The 21,208-nt window shown below is 46.2% G+C and overlaps 1 protein-coding gene across 1 annotated transcript in view; it reads left to right on the top strand.

Annotated features, from left to right (window-relative positions):
* POMT2 (protein O-mannosyltransferase 2) overlaps window positions 1–21,208 on the top strand; it is a 47,739-nt gene that overhangs the window by 14,035 nt on the left and 12,496 nt on the right. Inside the window, exons 3-11 of the mRNA XM_025391801.1 lie at window positions 1,430–1,534; window positions 3,070–3,178; window positions 4,930–5,038; window positions 6,626–6,785; window positions 8,321–8,427; window positions 9,107–9,189; window positions 11,591–11,700; window positions 17,354–17,420; window positions 19,912–19,981. Of these exons, the coding sequence (XP_025247586.1) occupies window positions 1,430–1,534; window positions 3,070–3,178; window positions 4,930–5,038; window positions 6,626–6,785; window positions 8,321–8,427; window positions 9,107–9,189; window positions 11,591–11,700; window positions 17,354–17,420; window positions 19,912–19,981 (920 nt within the window). The remainder of the gene's footprint in view (window positions 1–1,429; window positions 1,535–3,069; window positions 3,179–4,929; window positions 5,039–6,625; window positions 6,786–8,320; window positions 8,428–9,106; window positions 9,190–11,590; window positions 11,701–17,353; window positions 17,421–19,911; window positions 19,982–21,208) is intronic.

Here is a 21,208-nt window from a genome sequence, read left to right as displayed (position 1 = left end):
AAAAGAAGAAATTAACTTGGAGCTACTTTGAACCGTAAGGGAACTGAGAGAGAACTGAATTTTGAGTGTCTGCTAAGTGGTTGGTGTAGTGTTAGGTGTTTACTTAATGGCATCACCTCTAATCCTCACGCCCCCGGGAGGAAGTTTTTATTACCTATAGCTCAGAGATATTAAGTATTGTCCATGATCAAAGAGCTAGAATATAGGGCACTGAGGTCCAAACCATCTGTGCATTTCTTCACCCCAGACCAGCCAAGCAGTCTGGAAATGTATGGTCAACACCAGGCAAGCTTGTCCTGCGAGATCCCAGGTGAGAAGAGGGATCCATTTGTTGCCACTTGGCAGCTTTAGTTCATCTAGGTATTTGGATGACCCTGTCCGGACCCTGGGGTCCCCGCCTTCCTTTTTAAAAGCAAGTCTTTGTTGTCTTTTTCGGCCAAACTTTGGCTTCTGTACCTTGACCTGGAGCTGTAGCGTGGCTCTGTTTAAAACTACTTAGAGAAAATAGTGGGTTAGTTAGTAGTCTAAATCCAAGTCCCACAAGTGTAGCTAAGAGAGACTTTCCCCACACAGCCAGTGTATTCCCTCCTGCAACCCAGCCCGCCAGAGCCCGGGGGGTCAGACTGGAGCAGCCTGGGGCTGTCCCAGATGGTTGGCATTTGCCAGCAGTTTTTATACTTCAGCTGCTTCTGATTGCTTATGCGAAAAATAGAATTTTACAATGTTGATGGCCAAGGAAATATACAAAAGACACAGCCGATCTTGTCAAAGGTTTTGAAGGGTTCATGACTCACAGTCTCAATTTCTAGTTGATTTGTTCTGGTTTGGGAGGTACCAACGTTGCCCTCCTTTGGAATATTAGGAATGGGAGAAACCAGCCTCTGGTCTTTGGCAGTTTTTCTCTTCCCCTCTGGGCAAATGCATCTGTCTTTGCATTCCTCTTTCTGGTTTTCTTCCCTTGTCTTTATTCCTGGTATGTAGCTCCTTGGTCCCTTTTCTCCCTCACTGTGACTTGGAACCTCACTTTCCTTTCAAGAGGCCAGTTCCCCAGGAATCAGCCTCTGCCCATGACCCAAGAGCTGCCCTGTTTTATTTTACACTATCTGAAGGGAAGTAGAATAAGAGGGCCCCTTACTGACTCTGCCCTTCAAATCGTGGGGCTCTTTTTCCTTCCTAAGTGTTTAGGTTGTGCTGTTCCCAGAACTCAGCCATAATACAAGAGAGGTTTTGTTTCAAGCAGTGAGCTCTATAGACAAAAGATTCTTTGCTCTGTGGCAGCTGCAGGAGAAAATGTCGCATCGGCAACATTTTCTATGGACAGTTGTCAAGGGAACCCAAAGTCTGTGGGTGCAGCTGGAGGGAAGTTCAGAGGACAGAGGAATCTTCTCCTAAAGGCTTCTCATCTTTTTGTTTGTTCTTCTCTCCTTAGATGCTGATAGGTCTTGCTGGCTACCTGAGTGGATATGATGGTACCTTTTTGTTCCAGAAGCCTGGGGATAAATATGAGCATCACAGCTACATGGGAATGAGAGGAGTAAGGTTTCCTGACTTGATATGGACTGACTGAACCCTGGGGCCACACTAAATCAGAAATGTTAATAGTTAACAGCCCTGGAGTGGTGGCAGGTGTAAATAAAGGGACTCTGGGTGGTGACGAGAGGGGAGGATGATCAGACCCTCCCCTGTGGTGTAGATAGTCAGAACTGAGGTGAGAAAGAAGGGAAGAGGAGGCCGCGGATAATACAGAGATGACATAGATAGGAGCAAGCACTCATTGTCACCTGCTGCCCTGCCCCGGTGTACTGTCAGACCTCAGGTTGGAGAACAGCCTGGAACCCGGGCAGTCAGGAGTCTCCTGCAGCCCCAGTGGTGCCTCCATGCACTGGCACGCTGCCTGCTCCTCCCCTCACAGGCACAGCTGCTGGAGTGTTGCCTACATCTCGGAGCCTTTTCTGAAGATTTCAGCATGCCCACACCCTGTCACCATGTTCCTGTGTCTTTCCCAATGAAGGTTTCAGGCACACAGAATTTTCCAGCCTTATTTGAAGGGAGGCCAAATGTCTGCTCCAGTCCCTGTGTGTCCTAATTCACAGCACCAGCCTTGGTGGAACATGGCAGGGCCTTAACACCCAACTCCTTGGGAACCCCGAACGTGTGGCTGAATGAAGCCAGCAGAAGCTGACCTCCAGTGTGGACCTCTCAGAGAAGTTTGCATTTACAAGCCCCTTTCCTTGAGGATTTCATAGCATTTTAAATAAATGACTGTGTGCTTATTTGGCCTCATCGTTAGATGATTTGCATGGCCATATTGTGGTATATTAAACAAGGAGTATGTCCTACCCTCAAGTTCATATTCTTAAGTGATTCTGTGTCTTCCTAATAACTTTTGAACACCACGTGCCATATGTAATTGGATGTAACAACCAGACATAAGAATTTCCCATTATTCTGGCTTGTCTGTTTATTCTGATGGACAGGTAGGGGATGGAAGAGGGCTGGCAGCTTAAAAAAACAAAAAACCAAACAGGCATCCAGGTACTGAAGTATCAAGCAATCCCTTTTTCCAAAATCAAAATATGTACATTGTGTAGATTAAAGACTGGTTTCTGGTGTAAATGAAGAAAAGAACTAGGGGTTCCTTAAAATTCTCTGAAATACCTTCAGAGGGGTCTTTCTCAACTTGTACCTACAGTTGTGTAATAGAAGCTAATGGCTGTCAATTCCTATCTCTGTGTTAATAACACTCATTTGCTTCCCTTCTCTCTATTCCTGGTATGTAGCTACTTGGTTGCTTTTCTCCCTCTCTCCTACCCACACCTTCCTGGCTGAACTCTGCTGATTTCATGTCAGTGTACAAGTTGCTGCTTAATGGGAACATACATATTGCTTGATTTGGCTCTTCACTATTACAATACTCTTTTCTTAGTTATAGATATCCTAGGTGACTTTAGGTCACCAAAGTCATGCCTTCATCAGGTCCCCTGTCTTAAATGTTAGGTTGTACTGAGTCCAGTAGGTCCCTGACCTAGCTCAGCTTGTTACTTGACAGCTTCTCTATTTCTCCCACAGTTCTGTGCATTCCTCGGCTCCTGGCTGGTCCCCTTTGCCTACCTCACTGTACTGGATCTGTCTAAGTCCCTCTCGGCAGCATTGCTCACCGCTGCCCTCCTCACCTTTGGTAAGTTGTCTTAGCCATGCCATGGCTTTTGGGAAATGGACTGCCACTCTGTAAATGTAGCTGAAAATCAGTACGTTCAAGGGTCCTATCTGTGGGTCCAGTTCAATTAATTTTAGGATTGGGTAAAATGTACTACAAAGCTCATTCACTAGTAATACTTAATGTATATCAATAGTTATATATATAACAAGCCTTTATATTTTTGGAGGGGAGAATCGGTATGAGTAATCCCAAGGAATAGATTTACCTCCACGTTATTCACAATTGAGTTTGGAATGGGTAATAAGATAGATTTGTGAGTATGTTTGTTTTTGAAGGAAGCTTATAATTCTAATTTTGCTTCTCTTAGGTTAATATTAGTTTGCATTCCTAAACTAGTTTCAACTAAATATAAAGGTAAATGCAGAAATAGCTGGGTGGCAAGTGATAGCAAAATGGGAACTTGGATAATAATCCTCATGTGGATAAATGAGAGTTCGTCGTAGAAGTTGATCCTGTTGCTAGCTTTGTTCCTATGAAAGTGAATTCATGACCTTGGGGAGCTTAACATTTAAAGAAATCTAGACCAATTTAAATGGGGTACTTTATGGGTTTGCTTTGACAGATATGTTGCTTTGTTTTGACAGATAGATTGCAAGATTATTGGCTTTCTGTATAGACGACTGGTGGCTTTTTCCTTGTATCTTGAATTTCCATCTTCAGTTATTCATTCATTTAGTCATTTATGCACTTTTCATTCAATAGTAATTTCTCAAGCACCTACCCTGCTCCCGGCCACTTTTCTCGGTCTCAGAGGGTACACCAATGAGGCACTCTGGTCTCATTGAGTTTACCCCATCATGGGCAGACAGTAAATAAACAAGTAAATGAATAAGTCTGTCATGTGATGTCCTAAGCCACAAGTGCAAGGTAGAAAATAAAGCAGGGTAAGGGATGGAATAATGGAGATTGTACTATTTTAGACAGGGTAGTCAGGAAAGAGCTTCTGAGAGGGGAGCTTTGAGCAGAGACCTGAGTGAGACAAAGGATCAAGCCCTGCAGAGATCTGAGGGAAGAGCATTCAGGCAGAGGGAAGTGCATGTACTGTAGTTCCGGTGCGGAGCTCTGTGGGTTCAAATCACAGTAAGAAGGCTGGCATGGCGAGGACAGAGTGAGTGAGGCAGAGGGTGCTGGGAGATGAGGTTGGATGGGTAGGGAGACCACACAGACTCTGGCAGTTGTCATGAGAACTTTTTACTTTGAGTAAGATTGGAAGACATTGGAGGGTTTAAGCAGGAGCATGACATAATGCGATTTAAGGATTTAAGTTAAAAAAGAAGATCATTCTGCCATCTGTCTGGAGAATCAACCACCAAGAGAGACTTCATGTAAAATGATAAGATTCTATCATAGGTGTAGATAGTTTGTGGTTACATGAGCAGTGGCAGGACTCCCTTTTTGATGGTGGAAATGAGGAAGAGAACTCGTCTCAGGGCTGGTCTGAGTGAGTGAATGACATGATCTTCTCTTGGGTTGAGGGCCTAGAGGCAGTGTGAGATACTGCTTCTTGTCATTGGGCTTTGATGTCTCCCAGAGCTGTGGCCTTCCACCTCCCCGATGACTCAGTGTTGATGTTGACTCTAGTCCTGACTGTACAAGTGCTTACACTCAATTAACTGGCAAGAGGGACTGTTTCCTACTGCTGGGGTGTTTGGTTTTCAGGTGGCCCTTCTCTTACCTCGCCTTTTCACCAGGGAGCTCATGTTTTTCAGACACGGGATGCCTCACTCTGTCCCAGTACATCCTCCTTGACCCCATCCTGATGTTCTTCATCATGGCTGCCATGCTGAGCATGGTCAAGTACAACTCCTGCGCCAACAGGTCAGAAACTCCATCCCCGGGAGGGGAGGGTCGGAAGCTGTGGCAGCTCCAGAACTTCTGTAATGGCCAGGGCCAGGGCAGATGCCCAGAGACTTGTCTTGAAGCTGAGCTTGAGGCAAGCATACGTTTTGTTTGTTTGTTTTTTAAACTTAGATTGTCCATTTTAGATCATAAAAATAGATTTTAAGAAGTTTTCTACAGATGATTTTATTTTTGCCATATTCAAGACTGAGAAAATGTCAGTTGTCTTTTTCAAGCGTATTTTTATCATGTTTACAATGGAGTACAATTGGGTAGGGGTTTTGGGATGTTACGGAGGGATCCTAATGCTTTCCCCACCCGCCTCTCGTAACCAGTGCTGGTTAGGAGATGCCAGGACAGGCCTGTCCTTCACATACTCTGTCCTAGAAGGGAGGGCACCAGGGTAGACACTGCCTGGAAACTCTCTCCCTGCCCTCAGTGGTTGCATCCAGTCCTGACCTAATGATGGGAATAGCATATATAAAGGTTGGTTTGAATGGCCCATACCAGCCAAGAGGATCCTTCCAGGTCCTGGTCAGTTCTAAAGCTGACCTGGAGGGTCCAGTCTACTTCCAGAATAGTCTTTTCCAGATCATCCTTCTACTTCTGAGAAAGTAGAATAAGTCATTCATTCTATTCAAACCAAAAGAGTTGGCGCCTCCTAGGCTTTTCTGGACGTTAACTTGGCACAGCCAGGCTCATTAAGCTCCATTGTGCTAATTAAACCCGATCAGTGACTCTCAGCCCACTCTGGCTTTGGGTGTTCTGGTTACGCCACATCCACTTCCATCTACCATTTCTTGAGTATATATACTGTGTGCCAGGTACTATGCTAGGAGCTGGATGTACAGAGCTCTGTTGGGCTTGGCTGTTAAGGAATATTCGCTCTGGCGGAGAAGGCAGCCAGAGAGCCAGAGAATCACAGCGTAGAGTACTAGGTGCTATACAAACAGCAAAATGGTCAGGAGCACTAACTTTGACCCAACTGCCTGGGTTAAAACTGTGCCCCACTGCCTGCTAGCTGTATTACTCCACCTCTTTGTCTCTTGATTTCCTCCTGTGCAAAAAGAGGACCTAGTGACATACGATCTGCTGTGGGCTATAGTGACAGCTAGAAGAATTAATGTATGTATTATACTTGGAATGGTACCTGACACATAGTAAGCACTCAGTAAATGCTGCCTTCGACAGGGGCAGAGGTGACACAAAGGAGAGGGCTGCCTGAGTCCAGGAGCACCTAAGGATTCTCCTTTCACTCCTGCCTGACCGGTCACTCGTGAAGAAGGAGCCCCCGCTTACCCTGAGCCCTGTACTTAGCCAGGAGCACTATGGACACTCTCCCTAGAAAAATACCCTGCGCGCTCAGACTGTGGTTTGCCTGCCGTTCCAGAGCTTTCACAGACCGCCTCCTCCCTGGAGCCACGCCATGGTCCCTTGAGGCTAAGAGCCCCCAAGACAGGGCACAGCACAGCCTCTCCAAGTCTGAGAACTGCCCTGTGCCCTGCTGCGCTTGCGTTTTCCTTTGGTTCCAGCTGCCAAATTGAACTCTGTCTTGTTGATTTTCAGGCCCTTCTCTGCCCCCTGGTGGTTCTGGCTCAGCCTGACTGGTGTTAGTCTTGCTGGTGCTTTAGGGGTCAAGTTTGTTGGCCTCTTTATCATCCTTCAAGTGGGGCTGAATACCATTGCAGACCTTTGGTACCTGTTCGGAGACCTCAGTCTTTCATTGGTGAGCACCCAAGCGTTTGCCGTGGAAATGTTTTTGCTCCCTGATGTTGCTGAGTAGGAGCCAGTGGCCTTCTCTGTCTCTGCTGCAGGCGGCAGAGTGGCTGTGTTCTGGGTCCCAGGTGGGCTGGACCCCCAACCCTCCGCAGACAGCAGGACATCAAGGAGTGGGCCTGGCTGAGGATTGGATAGGGTGCAAGGGAGACGATGGATTAACATTCTTGGAAGTCTCCTTTTGCATTTGTTTTGTAATGTCTGCCTTTTTTTTTTTTTTTTTTTTTTTTCTCTTTTTGAGATGGAGTTTTGCTCTGTTACCCAGACTGGAGTGCAGTGGCTGATCTCGGCTCACTGCAACCTCCGCCTCCTGGGCTCAAGTGATTCTCTTGCCTCAGCCTCCCAAGTAGCTGGGATTACAGGCACATGCCACCATGCCCAGCTAATTTTTGTAGTTTTAGTAGAGATGGGGTTCTACTGTGTTGGCCAGGTTGTTCTCAAACTCCTGACCTCAAGGGATCCACCTGCCTCGGCCTCCCAAAGTGCGGGGATTACACGCGTGAGCCACCGAGCCTGGTCTGAACTCACAACTTTCATTTCCTGACCCATAGCCTCCATATTTGGAGGCCAGTAAGGGCCTTTACGGTTTATTATTTATTAAGGGCTGATTCTATGCCAGGCACTATGTGAAATGCTTTACCTCCATTATCTCATTTACCCCTCATAATAGTCCTATGAGGTGGGGAGTTATTACCCTGATTTTCAAATGAGGAAATGAAGACCTACAGAGGTAATGACTTCCCCAAGGCCATGGGGAGTGAGAGGTGTATCTAGGAGTCACACCCAGGTTAGGTTGGCCCCAGGCCATCACTCTGCTGTAGTGCTGCTCCATCACCTCCGAACCAACTCCTAACAAGTTTATTCACTTATTCATTCATTCATTCAGACAATATGTGAAGACCATCCACTGTGTGTGAGGCGCTGGAATATACAGATGAATACAATATAGTCCCCATCCTCTGGGGTTAATGGAGAGAGAGAAATAAGGAAGCAGGCAGTTACAGTCAGCCAGGCGTGCTGGGAGAGCACAGAAAAGGGCACTAGGCCAGTCCCAGGCAATGCAGGAAGGCCTCTGGGAGGAAGCTGGGAAGATAAGGAGCCATTAGCCATGTGATGGGTTGGGCTGGGACAGCAGAGGAAGCACTGGGAAAGTACAAGGAGGTCAGTGTCCCTGGAACATGGAGGGGACTGGTGAGCAGCTATGTTGCAGATGCAGGCAGTGCCTTGTCCTTGGCACAGTGGCAGGCTAGGGTCTTGGGTGTAGAGCCTGGAGAAGTAGCAGAGGGCTGGCCCATGTTTATCTTGTGTAGTGCTTGGGTGGTGGGTGTTATAGAAAGGCTTAGGGTTTCCACATATTCTCCTCTCCTCTTGGCCATTTTTATGATTATGACTTACACATTAAAATCTATATATAATGCATGCATAGTGCATAAGGAATAATGAGGTCTCACGTGCCTGGCACCCCCCGCTGGCCTCTGTTTGCAGGTGACTGTGGGAAAACACCTGACTGCTCGTGTCCTGTGCCTCATAGTGCTGCCCCTGGCTCTCTACACAGCCACCTTTGCTGTTCACTTCATGGTGCTGAGTAAAAGGTACGGACAGAGCCTTTGCAGCGTCTTGCTTCTGGTTTTCCTTTTGCCCTTAAGCCTGTGGAGGGGCTGGGTGATGTTCTGGGTCTGTGGTTAAAATGATAGGAGAGGGACCCAGGGGCTTTTTCCTCTTTCTTTCCCGCTATATTCTATCCTTTGGGTCTGCTAAGGGCTCAGAAAGGCAGCACCCTAACCTGAAGGAAGAAGCTATTTTCCTTATAGCCAAATTGTCCCTTATCTCTAAACAGAGTCCCCTGTACTTAGCAGGGATAGGCAACAATAAGATGTGCAGTAGGAGTGAGGGTAACAATAGCAATAACACCAGCAGCAACAGCTCCCACTTCATGAGTAGCTACTGAGAATTAGGAACTGTGTTCTGCATTTTGTGTACATTATCTCATTTAATCACAATCACTTGCGACTTCTCTGGGTTTCTTTAAATCTCTAGTTTATAAATGAGGAACTAAGGCTAAACAGGGTTATCTTGCCCAAGGTCACACAGCTAGTAAGTGGCTGAGTTGGGATTTGGACCCCAATTTCTCCAACTCCATCACCCACCTCTGTCCCATGATCTGATTCTAATTCCATTAAACTAACTGAGCAGAGCTTTTCCCAGCGCTCCTGGGAAATCACATTTTCACTCCTTTAACTTGGCTCTGTTCTGCTCTTTCTCTTCCCACAGTGGCCCTGGTGACGGTTTCTTCAGTTCTGCCTTCCAGGCCCGGCTTTCAGGGAACAACCTGCACAATGCTTCCATCCCTGAACGTGAGTGTCTCTGGGCCTTTACAAAGGTAGATGGCAGAGGGGCTTCCTGGGAGTTGAATTGGAAAAGACGAATGTGATGGCTTGGGTTATTTTAGCCTGTGATGGCACGGTGGGAGAAAGACCCAGTTAGATCTAGTAAAAATACTCGAGAGTGAATCAGGACAGAGGAGAGGAAGACATCCTGAGCAGCAAGCTCTGTGACCCTAAAGAATGACTTCTCCTTTGTGGCTCTCCAAGCCAGCTCTGAGGGAAGGTCACTCAGAGAGAATCTGGTAACAGCACCAGGCCCTTCAGAGCCAGTTGTCAGTTTCCCGCACCGCTTTCTGAGTGTCGCGTCCATTCGCCTACGACATATGGTAGTGGAGTGTGTGCTCACCCTCCAGAGATGGAGCCTGGTGTAGGGGAGCTCCACACGGTGTGACTGGAGGCGTTAAGTACATAAAGAGGGAGCACAGCTCTGGGGATTCACAGGCGTGAAGGAGCACGGCTGCTGGGTGGTTGAGGGCATCAGAGGCACATGATGTGGGTTGCCTTGGAGTCAGGCCCTGGAAGGATGTGTGGCTTTCAACAGATAGAGGAGAGGGCATCTCAGACAGGAGGGATGACATGATCAAAGCCGAGGACAGAGTAAAACTCAAGGCACAGGTTATATGCAGAAAACTACTGGAAGATAAATGTGAAAAGTTAGGTTGGGCCCAGACTATGAGGGTTTGAGGTGTCTGGATGAAGTATTTGACTTCCTTAAACAGGCCGTGGAGACCTAGTGGAGGTCTTTGAGCAGCCAGGAGGCCCGGAAGGCTGTGCTGTAGGGAGATGACATGGGTGGGAGAGTCGAGGCTGGCTGGGGAGGGGACAGGATTGCAGGCAGGAGAAGCCCTCTGGGAAGCTATTGCAGGGACCTGAGCTGGACATGGTGGGGCAGCCACAGGGTAAGGCAGATGGGCGTATGTAAGGGAGATCTGGACATAGCAAGGGAGGAAGAAAGATGCCACTAAGGACTTGAGTGCAGGTGATTGCTTCCTGGAGGCAGAGACTGCGTCTTACTCATTTTAGTCTTTCCAGGGCTTTGCACAGTGCCTAAAATACAGCAGACTCTCCCAGGCTGGGAAGAATGAGAAATAGGGAAGCAGGAGAAGAAGTTGGGTTGGAAGAGCAGATACTGAATTCCACACTAGAGGGCTTGGGGAAATTGGTGCCATGAGGCCAGTGGGCTTTGGGGCTGATGCTTTCAAAGGAGGAATCAGCCAAGTAAAAGGGTAATTGATGCTGTAGCAGTAGCTGTGATTTGTAAGGAAACTGTAGAAAGAGGAAAAGAAGAGGGCTGAGGTCAGATCACTGGGGAATGCAAGCGGAGGAGGAATTAGGAGAGGAGGCTGCGGAGGAGCAGCCCTTGAGGGAGCGTGTGGTCAAGAAGCGGGAACAGAGAGCATTTCAAGAAATAAAGGTGGTCAGCCGTGTGTAGGGCTGCTGAGGTTGGCCTGCCTGAGAACTCAGAAGAACACAACTGTGGAGTTTAGCAAATTCCTGCTCATTATTTAAAGGCCTAGCTCAGCTGTCATCTCTTCGATCGAGTCGTCCGTCCTCTCTTTACTCCCCGGGAGAGAATTTATCCTGTTCCGAGTTCCCACCACTCCCACTGTGTGACACATCGTCATGCCTTTGTGGGGCACTTGCCCACCGTCCTGTACTTGTCAGTGTGTGAAGCCTTGTAGACAGGGCTCTTCCAGGGCCACAGGCAGGCCTCCTCCACCTTTGGATCCACTGTGTAATCAATACATTCTTCTAGTCCACTGAATGAACCAAGAAAAACAGGAGCGGGTCATTCCAGCGGATTGGAAGAGGGGCAATATTAAGGAAAAGAGGCTTCTCAATAACTCAGGACCTATAGGAGGAGGGGATGCTCTTGGGAAGTGGTTTTCTGTGTTTTTTGTTTTTTAATTCAGAGTAAAACAAAACACCATTGAACCATATGGTACTAGATTCAAAAGGCACAAAAGAATATAGAGTGAAAAAAACGGTTTGTCAAAATGTATCTTGGAGAATGTTCCAGGCAAAGACAGAAAATGCTTCTTCCTTCTTTATTCCATTGAATCCATGTAGAGACCTTGAGAAGGACAAGTTGTTTTTCATCTTTTGCTGTTACACATGGTGCTTTGATAATGACAGTGTTAACACCAGCTGCTTCTGAAGTCCTCAGGAGGGAGGGGAGTAAGTGGGCCCTGTGGTGAACTCTGTCTTGAGTCGGCTCCGTGGGAGTGAGAAAGCAGCTGGGCTTCAGTCCAGGGCCCAGGGGAGTCTCGCAGAGGGTTAGTGAGCCCTGTGGCTTCCGAGGCTCCTCACAGGCAGGGGCAGCCTCTAGCACTGTGGCAGCTCACCCCTCTGCTGTCTCCCTTCCTCCCAGACCTGGCCTACGGCTCTGTGATTACTGTGAAGAACCTCCGAATGGCCATCGGCTATCTGCACTCCCACAGGCACCTCTACCCCGAGGGCATTGGTGCCCGTCAGCAGCAGGTCAGTGAACCTTTTGTGCACTTGTACGGCAGCAATGCTGTTCACCATAACAGTTCACTCTCTTGCCTCCTGTCCTTTGCCTATCCCATTCCCCCTGCTTGAAACATTCTTCCTAGCCCTGCACCCTTCTCTTTCTTCTGGCTAACCCCAGGCATCAGCATAGGTGATCTTCAGTGACCACCGTGTCCCACCTCTCTGTGGTACTGGGTGGGGTGCCCCTCTGATGAGAGGCTTGATGGCACCTTCCACATGCCTACATGGTAAACCTTCTCATATTGAACTGCGCAGGCTTACTTCCTGCCGTCTCTTTGGTACTTGCTGATTGCTAGCTCCTGGAAGGCTCAGTTGCCTAACACAGTGCCTGCAATGGGATGGGTGATGAGTAAAGTGTGGTAGTTATGAACACAGACCTGGGAACCAGACTAGGTGATCTGGGTGTGAAGCCTGCTTTCATATAGAGTGTCACTTTGGACAAATTCATCTTCTTGTGCTTCAGTATCCTCTTCTTTTTTTTTTGAGACAGAGTTTCGCTCTGTCACCCAGGCTGGAGTGCGGTGGCGCGATCTCGGCTCACTGCAAACTCTGCCTCCTGGGTTCACGCCATTCTTCTGCCTCAGCCTCCTGAGTAGCTGGGACTACAGGCGCCCGCCACCATGCCCGGCTAATTTTTTTGTATTTTTAGTAGAGATGGGGTTTCACCGTATTAGCCAGGGTGATCTTGATCTCCTGACCTTGTGATCTGCCTGCCTTGGCCTCCCAAAGTACTGGGATTACAGGTGTGAGCCACCGCACCCGGCCTGTATCCTCTTCTTTAAGTTGGGGAAAATAAGTAGTACCTCTCTCCATCATAGGGCAGTTGTGAGGATTAAATGAGATAACAATGTGAAGTGCTTATGAGAGATTAGCCATGTGAGTATCATCTGAATGAGTGAACAACGCTGTGAAGGAGTGTTCGTGTGGCTGCAGTGTATGGTGCCTGAGAGGGAGAAGCAGGATGCTGAAGAGGTTGGTGGGGCCATATTGGGGAGAGGCCTGTGTTATAGTAGATTTGACTTTGCTCCGTAGACATTAGGGAGGCAATAAAAATTATTATGATTATGATTAGATCTCTACTTTAGAAAGGTAACTTCAGTGGGAATGTGATAGCTCACAAGGAACCAGTTTGGAGGCAATAATTATGACAAAGGACAGTGAACAGAGGCAAAAAGCATGGAATCTTTACAAAGATTTGTACTTCACAAAAAGTTGTGCCTCTCCAAATGCTTTGTTTTTATTTCCCTTTTAGTTGCTAGAAAGTGACCCAGGGTGTATTAGTTCGATTTCACGCTGCTGATAAAGACATACCCGAGACTGGGCAATTTACAAAAAAAGAGGTTTAATTGGACTTACAGTTCCACATGGCTAGGGAGGCCTCACAACCCTGGTGGAAGGCAAGGAGGAGTAAGTCACATCTTATGTGGATGGCGGCAGCCAAAGAGAGAGCTTGTGCAGAGAAAATCCTGTTTTTAAAACCATCAGATCTCTGGCCAGGTGCAGTGGCTTATGCCTGTAATCACAGCACTTTGGGAGGCTGAGGTGGGCAGATCACATTAGGTCAGGAGTTTGAGACCAGCCTGGCCAATATGGTGAAACCCCATCTCTCCTAAAAATACAAAAAAATTACCTGGGCTTGGTGGCACCCGCCAGTAATGCCAGCTACTCAGGAGACTGAGACAGGAGAATCACTTGAACCGGGCAGGTGGAGGTTGCAGTGATCTGAGATTGCGCCACTGCATTCTAGCCCGGGTGAAAGAGCGAGACTGTGTCTCAAAAAAATAAAAAAAATAAAACCATCAGATCTCGTGAGATCCATTCACTACCACGAGAACAGCACAGAAAAGACCCGGCCTCATGATTCAGTCGTCTCCCACCGGGTCCCTCCCACAACACGTGGGAATTATGGGAGCTACAAGATGAAAATTGGGTGGGGACATAGAGCCAAACCATATTACAGGATATTGGGTTTTAGTGTCAGTTTCTTATCCTTAATTCTCCATTCATGTCTGACCCAGTGGTTTTCAGCCCTGGCTGCACTTAGAATCAACGGAGAGATTTTTAAAAATTCTGATGCCTAGGCTCCACTGCAGAGATGATGATTTCATTGATCTAGGATGAGGCCCATGCATTATGCATTTTTGGTTTGGTTTTAAGCTGTCCAGATGATTCTAAGTCATGTACACCCAGGGCAGAGACAACTAGCTGTACTGTGTTCTCATGTGGTGATAAATTGCTGCAGGTGTCATGTAGAAGACACTACAGTTACAGACGTGGTGACCAGAACATCTACACTGTGCAAAGGGAGAGAAAGGCCAAACTCCGAAAGGCTCTGTTAAGCTAGTGTTACATACTTAGAGCCCATGTGTGGAGGTGTGAGACGTGATGGTGGTATAGGGAAAGTGCATAGGACCAAGGGACAAAAGTGTCTGGCTTTGTCATTGACCAGATCACTTAGCCTTTCAGTCTGTTTCCTCATCTGTAAATTGAGGGGATTGGACTAAATAATTACCTCCAGTGGCCCTTCCTGCCCTGCAGTTTAATGTCTTGTTAACAGGTCTAGATCTCTATTTTAGAATGTTTTTAAAGCATAGCATTTATAAAATTGGAAAATATAGAAAAGTATGAAAAAGAAAACAAAAACGACATGTAATCCCAGAAGATTAAGTGTTTATCTAAATGTTTTAACGTACAACATTCCGCTATAATTGGATACCTGTGTTCTTAGGAAATCTCATGGTATAAAAATCTCCATTGTCAAAACAAACATTTCAATGGGAAAAGGGGCCATGGACTGTACTCATGATAAAGAAATAATTTTTCTTGTAGGAATTTTAATCGTAATTGCTGTTGTAAAACAGACACACAAAGACTGCTCTGCTACCACACATCTACCCATTGTAAAACAGACACTCAAACACTACTCTCCTACCACACATCTACACAGAGTACACACATGAGCATCATAGAACCTTAACTTCCTTGAGCAAATCCAGGCTGGATGGACGATATCGAACTTTTTCTCAGGAATGTAGAATTCATTTTAATTTCTTTATGAGCACCAAAACTTTTTAGCTTCTTGTGTATCCTTAATACCATTATCCCTAAGTTTTTTTTTTTTTTTTCCTGAGGAATGAAGCAAATACCACTCAAAAGAAGCAGCCATAATGCAGGCAAAATAATTATTCCCCTCAATGCTAATTCTGAATCTCGTTGTAAGTACAGTCGTGCATCGGGGGGATACCGTCTGAGAAATAGGTCATTAAGTGATTTGATCGTTAGGTCAACATCGTAGTATGTACTTACACAAACCTAGGTGGTACAGCCTACCACACACTTAAGCTACATGGTATAGCTAATTGCTCCTAGACTACAAACCTGTATAGCATGGTACTGTACTGAACACTGCAGGCAGTTGGAACACAGTGGAACACAATGGTAAGTATTTGTATTAACTTAAACATATCTAAACATGGAAATGGTGTAGTAAAAATATGGTATTATAATCTTATGGGACAACCATCATATATGCAGTTGGTTGTTGACCAAAATGTCTTTATGTGGCATATGACTATAAATTGGTCATATTTTGTCCAGTTGGGGTTATAAAAACTCATTTGTAAGAGTTCTCTACTTGTTTACATAATTGGCATAATTGGATGTATCTAGTCTCTATCCTGGGAGCATTTATTTAGCTGCCCTGGTTTGAATTCTGTCTCCCCAACTCATGAGCTGTGTGACCTTGCGCAAATTACTTAACGTCAGTTTCCTTGTAAGTAATGTGGGGATAACCGTACTACGGCATAGAGCTGTAATGATGGTTAAATGAGAGAAGACTTGCCCAGGCAGGAGCAGTGGCTCACGCCTGTAATCCCAGCACTGTGGGAGGCCAAGGTGGGCGGATCTTGTACAAGGTCAGGAGATCGAGGCCATCCTGGCTAACGTGGCAAAACCCCATCTCTACTAAAAAAAAAAAAAAAAAAAAAAAATCAGCCCAGCACAGTGCCTCGCGCCTGTAATCCCAGCACTTTGGGAGGCCAAGGCGGGCAGATCACGAGGTCAGGAGATCGAGACCATCCTGGCTAACACGGTGAAACCCCGTCTCTACTAAAAGTACAAAAAATTAGCCAGGTGTGGTGGCAGGCGCCTGTAGTCCCAGCTACTCAGGAGGCTGAGGCAGGAGAATGACATGAACCCAGGAGGCAGAGCTTGCAGTGAGCCAAGATTGTGCCACTGTACTCCAGCCTGGGCAACAGGGCGAGACTCCATCTCAAAAAAAAAAAAAAAAAAAAAGACTTGCCCAATGCTTAGAACAGTGCCTGGTAATAAATGGTAGCCATTTTCAGCATCAGCATTTCATGAGTCTTCTCCCATGTTGCTAAAAAAATGCTCTGAAACATTTTTTATGGCTGTATAATATTCTATCCCAGGACATACTATCATGTTAACTATTTTTCTGTTATTAGACAATCATACTGTTTCCAGATTTTTTGTATAAAATGTGAGTTAAGGCCGGGCGCGGTGGCTCAAGCCTGTAATCCCAGCACTTTGGGAGGCCGAGGCGGGTGGATCACAAGGTCAGGAGATCGAGACTATCCTGGCTAACATGGTGAAACCCCGTCTCTACTAAAAATACAAAAAAACCTAGCCGGGCGCGGTAGCGGGCGCCTGTAGTCCCAGCTACTCGGGAGGCTGAGGCGGGAGAATGGCGTGAACCCGGGGGGCGGAGCTTGCAGTGAGCCGAGATCGCGCCACTGCACTCCAGCCTGGGAGACACAGTGAGACTCCGTCTCAAAAAAAAAAAAAAAAAAAAAAAAAAAAAAAAAAAAAAAAAAAAAATGTGAGTTAAATTCTAGGAGAGGATATCTGTGGAGCTTTTTAGTTTCATTTGGCCACATTATAGAAAATATAATAGCATGAATTTTTCATTTAGAAAGTTTGAGGCATGATCTTAATTACTTTTTTTTTTTCTAGATGGAGTCTTGCTCTGTTGCCCAGGCTGTAGTGCAGTGGTGTGATCTTGGCTCACTGCAACCTCCACCTCCTGGGTTCAAGCGATTCTCTTGCCTTAACCTCCCGAGTAGTAGGGATTACAGGCGTATACCACACCCAGCTAATTTTTGTATTTTTAGTGAAGACGGGGTTTTACCATGTTGGCCAGGCTGATCTCAAACTCCTGACCTCAGGTGATATGCCCACCCCGGCTTCTCAAAGTGCTGGGATTACAGGCATGAGCCACCACACCCGGCTTTAATTACTTTGAAAATGCACTTAAATACTCATTTTGTTTTTGTGCTGAAGTCGATTATATAAGGCCTCATGGTTCCTCCCTCTAGAAGGCTGGATAGAACTTTTAGGACAAGATGCAGAAAGATACAAAGAGACAAAAAGGCTCTTGTGGGACAAGGCCTCTAAATGCAGAAGGAAGGAGAGAATTTCACTCACCAATGCTACATCTGAGCCCCGTTGGGAAACATGACCCCTCAGGTTGGTGGCTAGGGATTCTGAAATTGGCTTAAGCAATGTTGGTTTGATGTTGATTGTTCTTGGCCAGCTGTGCTGATAGTGATGGTATTCTCCCTCCTGCCTCCTCTTCCCTCCGCCCCCACCCCCTACCCAGGTCACCACCTATTTGCACAAGGACTACAACAACCTGTGGATTATCAAGAAACATAACACAAATTCAGGTAATGTGGTCAGAGACTGATGCTTCTTGTGCTGTTACTCTCTCTGAGCCCTCCTTAAGATTTCTCATGCCTGCAAAAGAATGATCCTGAGATGGGCTTTGCTAACCATCTTTGACACCTTTACTTATCTCAATTATCCTTTTGATTATTATTTATTAAGCACCTACTGTGTTCCAAGCACTGTTGTTGGCATAGGGGATAAGCATTGAACAAAACAGGTAAGAACTTGCTCTTAGAGCTGTCATTTTGAAGACAGATAGCAGAGCCCAGATTTAATCCAAGTAGAGGTTACTTGAGCATGCCACTGGGGGCTGGTGAGTGGCCCCAGCTGAGGGCACCTGGCTGCTGCTCTCATTTCTGACATAGAGCACACCAAACATTGCACACTGTAGCATGTGGTGCGGCTCAAGTTGTCTTGATAAGATAGAATTCTGCCCACTGCTCAGCCCTGGCCTGAGTCAGTCAGTTGGAGATCTGAGGGGCTACTAGTCCTGTGACTGGAATTTGTCTAGACTAATTCCTGGGATGTGACTGAATGCCTGCTGATATGTTCCCAACTGGCCTGGGTGAAGTAACTCTGCAGCACACCTATCGGGCTCTCAGGGCTTTATGACAAGAGTAAGACTGGAGCCAGATCTTCCTTTCTTTGGTCAGACAGCTAGCTACCTGCAGGCTGTGCCTCTGCTGCAGCTGAGGAGAGAACAGAGGGCATCTAACACTCACCTTCTGAGCCTGTCATCTCTGCTGATGGTCTTGTGCCACAGGTATCTCTGTGACTCCTCAGCAAATCCCACCTGGCTTAGCCTATCCCAGCTTAGCTGCTCCTGGGCCTTTGTGGAGAAATGGGCAGCTACTCACCTAAATCCACCTCCTGTTATTGCCATGTAGGCTAGAAACGTGGTGTATACAACCACTTTGCATTCTGCTCCTTAGTAGGATAAATTATGACACCATTGGGCAGAGTCTGTTTCTATACCTTTATAATGGATATTGATTGATTCAGCAGGCCAAATGTGAGTGTTCTATCGCAGTGAGAAGTTACAAGGGAAGACCAGTTTTACTTCCATTGTGTGGTCATGAACCGAGTCTTTGACATTCCTAGTCTGTTATTCTATTGTGACTTCTGAGTTAAGATGGTTGCATTTCATCGAAATGATTAAGGATTTTGTGGGAGCTTTATAGACTAGGGTCTTTGTGTTCTTGACGGCTATAAATGCCCCTCCCCACCAAATGCATATGAAATAAAGCCTCACTCCCTATTGACTTATTTGATTTGTCATCTTGCTAATTAATGCTTTTAAGAGACCCTAACAGGCAGCATGGAAATGGGCATCTCTTCAGTTGAGTTATCTGATTCTCTCAAGAGCCAGTGATTTGCACTGGCAAATTTATCTTTCCTGACCTTGATCTATTTATAGTGTGTTGGTATCTCACTGTTTGGGACAGAAATTTGCAAGGATCCATTCTGTGTTGCTATGATTACTGCCAGCTCCTTTTCCATGTCATCACCTTTCTAGATCCTGATTGGTCTTGACTTTGAGATGATACAGAAGTAGTCCCTTAATCATTTCGTCATTCTTCGCCTCACATTTAGCAAGTTTATTGCCAAAGACAAGATACTCGCTGGCACAATTGTCAGGGTTTATTTGATTTTGAGGAGAGTTGGGCAAGTGGTCATTTGTATGGAATTACTTTTTAGAAGACTATTATTACTAATAAAGTCTTATTATTCCCAGCTTAAGCTCCAGTGGGGCTTCAGTGCCTATTGGGTAAAGGCCACATTCCCGCCTGGAATATACAGTCTGGCCGCACTCGTTCATAGCCTCATCTGTTCCCACTCTCCCCGACCCCACCCAGCCTTACGGTATGAAACCCATTTGCTGTTCATCAAAGGAGTTTTTCTTCTTCTTCTTCTTCTTTTTTTTTCTTTTTGGAGACAAAGTCTTGCTCTGTCACCCAGGCTGGAATGTAGTGGCACAATCTTGGCTCACTGCAACCTCCGCCTCCCAGGTTCAAGCAATTCTCCTGCCTCAGCCTCTCGAGTGGCTGGGACTACAGGTGTGCGCCACCACGCCTGGCTATTTTTTGTATTTTTAGTAGAGATGGGGTTTCACCATGTTGGCCAGGCTTGTCTCAAATTCCTGACCTCAGGTGATCTGCCTGCCTCAGTCTCCCAAAGGACTAGGATTACAGGCGTGAGCCACTGTGCCCGGCCAGAAGTTTTCTTCTTTCACACTTCTAGTGCCTTTCCCCCGCTTGTCCACCTGACAAAATCCTCCCTTTCCTTTAGGAGACTTTTGAAGCATTGTCTCTGGGACAGCCTTCTCTAGTCCCCCAAGACAATTTAGGGGTCCTTCCTGTCTGGTCTGAGAGTACCTGGTTATACCTCTAGCAGACACTACATGGTACTGTAACCCTTTACCAGTCAGCCCTTGATTAATACTAGCCTCGTAAGTGATTTTGGATATCAATCCTTGTTTATTTTTGGCAGATCCCCTAGACCCTTCCTTCCCAGTGGAGTTTGTAAGACATGGAGACATTATTCGACTAGAACACAAAGAGTAAGTCTATTTGCAGTTTGGATAAATAAATGGTATGGGCACCAAGGGGAGGCAGTTATTTTAAGAAGTAAACAGAAGTTAGATTTTGATAAGGCTCTGGTCAATGGAGCAAGGCTGCAGTGCGAGAATAGGAGAAGCATTTTATGAAGGTGATGAAATTGCAGGCCAGCCTTTGCCCCTGCCTACTGGGGACCTTTCAGTTTCCCATTTCCTAGAGGAAAATTTGAGTTGCCCAAGGCTGCTGCTGCTTTTTTTTTTTTTTTTGAGACAGAGTCTCACTATGTTACCCAGGCTGGCCTCAGAGTCCTGGGCTCAAGCGATCCTCCCGCTTCAGCCTCCCAAATGGTTGCTATTACAGGCATGAGCCATCACACCCGGCTCCCAAAGCTGCTTCTTAAGTGGCTGCCTTTAGAAAGATGTAGGAGTCTGTTTCTGAGAATATGGCAAGCTAGCTTATTTAACCAGTGTTCTCACTGAAAATGACTAAAAATGCTGGAATAATATAAAGACTTCTTAAGAGCATAAAAAGGCTGACAAGATATTAAAGAGTTACCAGGCCAAAACCTAAGTGAAATGAGGAATCCAGAGAAATAAGTGAGACACTGAAGCCACTTTTGCTTTGATCCCACAATCTTGACTTTTGGCTGCCTCCTGAGAGAAGAGGTTTTAAAGTCAAACCTCTAGGCTCACCCAAAGTGGTAAATTTATTAAGTTATCCTTCCCCGTATTTGGAACCCCCAAAGGCTTAGGGTAAGGGTAAATCTGCCCTATGCACCTGTGCCCAGGAAAAATTACTTTAGGACCCAGCTAAGTGTTGGGGGTTGGGTAGTGAACTGTCCTTAGGTCCTGAGAAGTTGGAACTACCATTTGATCCTCACATGAACTTGGGGCTCAAATTCATGTCACCCGGATGATCTCAGAATCTCCAAGCCATGAATTTAAATGAACATGATCCTAGATTGGTCATGTCTCCTAGGTACATGGCTAAAAGCAAATGTAAGCCCTCTTTGGAGAAAGACATTGTCATTCATTCCCATAAATAGTTTTTTAGTGACAATAGTACATGCCCAAAAGTAACAAAGCACACAAGAAAATAGGGCACTGTGTGCAAGAACAAGCTGAAATGACAGAGAGCAGGAGCAGACCCGTAAACATTTCATAGACTGGAATTATCGGATACAAATTTTTAAATATCAAGGGTGTGTGTGTGTGTGTGTGTGTGTGTGT

Source organism: Theropithecus gelada, chromosome 7b (genome assembly GCF_003255815.1).
Source record: "Theropithecus gelada isolate Dixy chromosome 7b, Tgel_1.0, whole genome shotgun sequence".
Classification (NCBI taxonomy): domain Eukaryota; kingdom Metazoa; phylum Chordata; class Mammalia; order Primates; family Cercopithecidae; genus Theropithecus; species Theropithecus gelada.
Note: the sequence above shows the minus strand (reverse complement) of the source record. Positions and strands in the feature narration are given on the sequence as shown.